The sequence below is a fragment of the Charadrius vociferus genome, unplaced genomic scaffold, assembly GCF_000708025.1.
Source record: "Charadrius vociferus isolate BGI_N301 unplaced genomic scaffold, ASM70802v2 scaffold819, whole genome shotgun sequence".
NCBI classification, from domain to species: Eukaryota; Metazoa; Chordata; class Aves; order Charadriiformes; family Charadriidae; genus Charadrius; species Charadrius vociferus.
Window position 1 is genome coordinate 781,606 of NW_009650062.1, and position 6,197 is coordinate 787,802.

Sequence of the window (6,197 nt, forward strand, 5' to 3'; positions counted from 1 at the left end):
GGGCGGGAGCAACCCAGCCCCAGCCATGGGCAGGTCAGAAACCACCACTCCAGGAAGGAGCCAGCGACCTCAGGACTTCTCTGCTGCCAAGCAGAGGCCAAGAGCAGCCCCCACCCTAGTAGCCTCTGCCACACACCCCCTCAAATCAGCAGCCCCCCAGGCTGGCTCTGCGGGAACCCACCTGCCCAGAGTGTAGCCGATGAACTTGCTGCGGCTGGACTCCAGGAACATCTCAATGTCCTTTTCCCTGCAGCAAAGGGACAAGGGGAAAAGTCACATCTTCCTGTCCGCCTGGGTACACCATAGCCCCAGGCACAGGCCATCAGGAAAAGCCCCGCAGTCAGACAAAGGAGATGGTGCGGAGCCCGCCCCACCACAAGAACAGCCACCAAAGCATCCATCAGATTGACCATCCCATCCTCAACATCTTCCCCACATCCCTGCTGACGTTCTCAATATTTAACAGCCTCAGTTTTTCCTCAGCCCGCTCCAGCTCTCCCCACAGCCTGCCCCAAGGTCAGCCCCACGGACTCACCGGACCTTGGGGGCCCAGGGCAGCCCCTTGGGGCAGGTGATGCGGTCGCTGGGGGGATGCTGGGTGGGGGGAGGCATCACTTCATCCCGTTCAAGGGGGAAGGTCTCTCCCTCCAGGCTGTTGTCATCATCATTCTCCTCCTCTTCTTCACGGGAGTCATCAGCTTTGTAAGGGTCCCGCTCGTTAAAGGCGTCGAGGTTATCCTGCTTAATCAGGGCCTGGAGACAGAAGAGCAGGCAGGTGAACATCTCGGGGACAAGCTGCTCCAAGGTCAGTGCCCAGACCCCAGCCCTCGTCCCCTCGTCCCCATCACTGTCCCCAGTCCCCTGCGCCAGCCTCACCTTGTGCTCCCGCCGGCCTCGCTTTTGCTGCTGCTCGATCAGATCGGAGGCGGACGCGGGCGGGGAGGCAGCTCGCATGTTGCGGATCACTTTAATGCTGTCCTCTGGGAGCGGCGGGAGGCCCAGGATCTCCCGCTTCTCTGCCTTCATGCTCTGGAGCTCCTCAAAGCCCCCCAGAGTGCACTGCAAGGGAGACCACTGCACCCTGAGGATGGGGGACTCCACGACACACAGCACCCGGGGCTTCTCCCCCCGCCCTCCCCAAATCTGCTCTCCAGGAGTCCCAAATCCTTCCCCGGGGTGTAAAACAAGAACTGCCTGTCCCCATGCTGCTCTTGTCACTGTGAAAGGCAGAAGGGACAGGAGGATGTTCAGGTATCCACAACTGAAGTGTCTGGACCCTTTCCTTCATGCAGACCCCAGCCAGGGACCTCGCTTTGGGTCTGTCCTTGGTCTCCAGCTCCAGACACCAATATCTAATGCTCCCTTACAGGGCGAAACCTGGAGGTGGGTTTAGTAGGGCACAAACTACCCAGCTGAACACCAGAAAAAGAGGATGGAGCAACTACAGCCAGTTCCGAGGGCAGAACTTCCTTCCTCTGCTGAACAAAAACCCACAAGACACGTGTCGGCACACGCCGCAGCCCCTCCTTACCAGCACAGTCTTCCAGAGCAAGAGCAGCACCTTCTTCATGGGGAAGTGAGGAGCGTGGCCGCTGCAGAATTTGGTGACCATCCCAAAGAGCATGACGGAGAAGGGCTCGTTGTTGTACAGAGGGGCTCCTGGAACCACAAGGCAGCGCTAGCCAGGCACCCCTCATCCCCATCCGCACCCCAACCGCCAGCACCACCAGCCCCTGCACGCTCACACAGCCTCTGCAGTCTCGCACCCCCCATCTCCAAGATCCTCATCTCACCCCAAACAGCTCCTCTTTTCCTTTCCAAGACCTTGTAGCCTCCGTAATTTCTTACCTCTGTGTTGACAGGAAACAACAGCCCCAATATTCAATTTTTTTTCCCCAGGGAGAGAGCACCCAGACAGCAGAAAAGGCTGGCTAGCTTCCTCTGCTCATCCCCCTTTGCCCCACCAGCAAGGTTCAGCCCAGCAGAAACCAACCCAGTGCTGGCAGTCCCTATTAACCGAGGCCTAGGGCCAAGCACCATCTCACACTCTCACTCTTCAGCCCTGGAAACCTCTGTTTCATCAACCCCCAAGCGCCTGGTCCTCACCCAGCTCTGCTCGGAAGGTCTGTCTCATGCTCTTCCACTCAGGCTTGTCCCCCTCGGCCTCTTGCCGAACAGTCTCCACAATCAGGTACATGATGTTCAGCAGCACCCTGCAAAAAGCGGAAGGTCAGGTGAATCACCAGAGGTTGGGATGAATTACGGAGGCCCCACCAGCATCCAGGGCTCTGGGTGGAGGCTGGATCAGCCCAGACAACAGCCGGTTTCCATGCACCCACTCCACACCAGGGCGTCGGCACTCAGGCACTGGGGAAAAAGGTCTCTGCAAGTCAAATCGGGAAAAAAAAAATTGCTTTTCCATACTTTACAGAATCGCAGACTGGTGAGGGCTGGAAGGGCCCTCTGGAGCTCCCCCATCCCACCCCCCACCAGAGCAGGGGCACCTCCAGCAGTGGCACAGGACGGCGTCCAGGCGGGTTTGGGATGGCTCCAGAGGGGGAGACTCCCCCACCTCTCTGGGCAGCCTGTGCCACTGCTCTGCCGCCCTCACAGCAGAGAAGGCCCTCCGCAGGTGGAGATGGAACTTCCTATATGTTAAGATGGAACAATCTTCCTATATTCTTCCTTACTGCTCTCGCGTCCCCAACCAGCCACGCATCTGCTGTGCAGGTTGAGCACAAGGGACATCTGCGGACCGAGCAGACCCGAGAGCACCTGACAACGCTCACGGAGCCCCGGCAGAAGCTGGGATAGCCCCGGGACAGGCTCCGGTGCCTGCTGGCCTGTCTCAGCTTGCCAAAGAAACCAGCAAACGCTGGGTCCACCTCCTCACCCCTGGAGCATCCCCTCCTCCGTACCTCAGGTCCGTGCTGTCAGCCAGGGAGATGGCAGGCTTCCTCACGGCACTGCTGCAAGCTGCGCTGTTACTGCAAAGGGAAAACAGCCTCAGAGGGGCCTTTGGGGATATTTTAACTCTGCCACAAGGAGCCCCCATGCCAGAGCCAACCCCTGGAACAGATACAGCCGCAACATATCCTCTGTTCACAGTGCAATCAACAGAGGAGGAAGAGACCTGTCTCCATTTGCTGCCAGGCAGCACAGCTCATAGTGGATTTCTATATAAATCAGGTATAATCCCACATTACATATCCACCCAGAACAACGGGAGTCATTCCGGTGGCTGCAGTAACCAGATTAGGGATAGACAGACTAGGAATAAGACTGCCACAAACTGGAAAAACTCCTTCCAAGGAGCTCCAGAGCCATTTCTGAAGTGCTTTCCCCCCAGTACTCACTCAATCTCCATGTTCAGCAGCTCCACCAAAGCGTTGAACGTCCCCACTTCCAGCAAGAGGAAGATGTTATACCTCATCCAAGCCTGCACCTCGGCCTCAGAGCCACATTCCCCAAACGTGCCTGCAACAACACCCTCGCTGGATCCCATCTCCGCAGGGATCCTGAGGCCCTCCCACACCACCAGAGCATTTTGCAGGGGGAATGAAAATGGCCTTAATTTTAAGCAAAAAAGTGGGATGCAGAGGATGGAACTGCCCTCCTGTGGGTAACGCAGCCGAGGGCCCGCAGAGCAGGGATAGCAAGGGGAAGCCGGCCAAATTTTGGACGAAACTCCTATAAAGTGTTTGCCTCCCACGAGAATTAGCTTTGTTCCAGACATCCCAGGTGCAATCAAAGACGCAAGGAACAAAAATTACGATTTTAAATATTTTAAATTGATAGCCTCCAATCCATTACGCGGATTTAGCAAAGGGGAAACTAAGGAGGCAGAGGCCTGGTGTCACCTTGGGCAACGTAAAGGATGGCTCGGGCAACCTTCAGCCTCTTCTCCCGTGCGGTGACCTCCAGCCCGTCGAGAAGCCGCATGGCATGAGTGCGGTGCTGGTTCTTGTCCAGCTCGGTCCATTTCTTGTCCCGCACTGAAAAGCCAAAGCAGGCAGGCTGAGTGCACGGGGCACCTCTGCTTGCCCTGGACACAAACATCACAAAAACAGCTCAAGAGGATTCAGCCTGATGGAAAACAGGGGTGCCCCCGGGAACACTGCGCTCCCGGGTGTAACGCCCAGGCACGCGTGATCAGCCTGGAGGGACCGTCTCCTCCCTTTCATCAGACAACTAGATGAATCACATCCATCTGAACCAGCACTGGCAGCTGATGGGAAATGAGTTGGATGCTCTTGCTGCTGCCAGTATGTTCCAGCACAGACGTCCTGGCGCTAACGAACCACCTCGGACATCACAATCAGCAAACACTGAACGTGCTGGAGGCAGCGAGCTGCACTGCGGGGCCAGCCATGCACGCTAATGAGGTCTCCAGTACAAACCACATGAAGATTATCGGTGCCCAGCTCCAGCTTTCTGACGCAGCACTAATGCATCAATCCCCATGTCTCCTTCAGGAGATCCCTGTCCCTCCCCAGAGGTGCGAGATGTCCAAAAGAAAGGTCTTACCGTGGATCCTGAAGTCCTCCTCAAAGCACTTGCGGTTGAGCAGGAACTCTGGTCCTTCCGTGTAGCTGTACAGCTCTGCCGAAAGAGCACAGAGGAAAACCTTCAACAACCTGCACTGAGCCGTCAGAGAAAGCTGCAACTCGGCCACGTTAATTGCAGTTTTATCCAAGATGAGGGAAATGCAAAAAAATACACCCAGCATAAAGCTAAAAAATATTAATTACACGGTATCACTTCTCTTTCAACATGAATGAGGTGTTTAAAGACAACAACAGAGTAACATTAGAGTTGAAAGAGCTCCTCTCATCACTACCAGGAAAGAAAATCATGGCTGATTAATTGATCCATCACAACAAGTCCCTTACCAGAGAGCTCTGCTGCCCATTTATCGGTATCTGCATATTCAAACTCCAGGTCTGGGGACTCTGAATAGCCCTGAAAGCAGAAGAATAATTCAGTTAAATCACAGCATTTTTCAGGGAAACCAAAATCCCCAAGACATTCACAATTCACCTCATCCTCCTGCAAATCCAGGATTGTATCTTCTGTTTTAAGAGACCAAAAATGTACCCGCAGCAGCGTAAATGTTACCAAGGCAACTCCTACCCACCTCCTGCATCTCCATCCCAGCTCTCCCCAGCTCCGCCGCATTGAGCCACGCTGCGCTTCACCGATGGGCAGCCCCTGTCATTGCACCACCTCTAAAACACTCCAGGAGCCCCAAAAGGCCAAAAAAATAAAGCAGGAGACGGAGCATGTTTAATCTCGGGGAGGGGGGGGGGCAGTTATATGGGCCCAGGGAGCTCTCAGAGCTCGCCCATTTTGCACAGACGTGTGAAAATTTGGGCTATCCCCCCAGATACCAGCCGACGTGAATAGTGAGAATGAAACAACTCCAAGCAGCTCTGGCAAGGCTGGAAAAACATCCAGGAAAAGCCTTAAGAGCACAAAACGTCTGCTCCCTTTAAGTAAGTCATCAACGTGGACCCACAGCAAAACCCTCCCGAAGCTCAGGGCACCCACTCCCGAGCGAGGGGCTGATCCAAGCCCCCAGCTACGCCAAGGGCAGCGGGTCTGCGCCCCTCTGCGGGGCCGGGAGCCCTTCCCCAGCACCCAAGCCCCACACAAACTTCCTCACGGCCCTCTCCTGTCACTTCGGGGAGTGTCTCCCCCCGCCCCCCCCAACCCCAGTGAGGACACCCGTGGAGGTGGATGGCCCCTAGAGCCATCCCAGGAATGACACCAGATTTGGGGGACTCAATGGAAAAAAGCTGTGGGATAAATCAGCTCCACCCAGACCCACAAAACCCTCCTAATCCCCACCAGGCCCTCAGTGTCTCCTTGGAGGCGTCGGTCACCTCTTGGCAGAGCCATGCGTGGACCGACCTGGTGCACAGAGCCCCAACAACCCAAGCCCTCGCCGCACCGGGACGGTACTGACTGGGAGAAGCCCAGAGCAGCCCTGGAAGGAGGGCGGCTCGGTCCTGGGTCCCCAAATGGACCCGACACCGGCCCCCCTCCTGCCCCAAACAGCTCAAACCGGCCCCGACTTGGGGAAGAGCCGGATGATGGGGAAACCGGCACCCACCCGAGCCCGGTACAGACCCGGGCGGGCTCTGGGCAGACCCCCTACCAAACGGGCCTGGCAGCGAGAGGCCTCCCGGCCCCAC

At 56.6% G+C, this 6,197-nt stretch overlaps 1 protein-coding gene across 1 annotated transcript in view; it reads right to left on the minus strand.

Moving 5' to 3' along the window:
- STRIP1 (striatin interacting protein 1) overlaps positions 1 to 5,152 on the minus strand; it is an 8,706-nt gene extending 3,554 nt beyond the window's left edge. Inside the window, exons 1-11 of the mRNA XM_009891755.1 lie at positions 5,138 to 5,152; positions 4,893 to 4,962; positions 4,528 to 4,602; positions 3,861 to 3,995; positions 3,357 to 3,477; positions 2,919 to 2,987; positions 2,107 to 2,213; positions 1,532 to 1,659; positions 877 to 1,059; positions 536 to 753; positions 182 to 247 (exon numbers count right to left, since the gene is read on the minus strand). Of these exons, the coding sequence (XP_009890057.1) occupies positions 182 to 247; positions 536 to 753; positions 877 to 1,059; positions 1,532 to 1,659; positions 2,107 to 2,213; positions 2,919 to 2,987; positions 3,357 to 3,477; positions 3,861 to 3,995; positions 4,528 to 4,602; positions 4,893 to 4,962; positions 5,138 to 5,152 (1,187 nt within the window). The remainder of the gene's footprint in view (positions 1 to 181; positions 248 to 535; positions 754 to 876; positions 1,060 to 1,531; positions 1,660 to 2,106; positions 2,214 to 2,918; positions 2,988 to 3,356; positions 3,478 to 3,860; positions 3,996 to 4,527; positions 4,603 to 4,892; positions 4,963 to 5,137) is intronic.
- Positions 5,153 to 6,197: the final 1,045 nt, after the last annotated feature.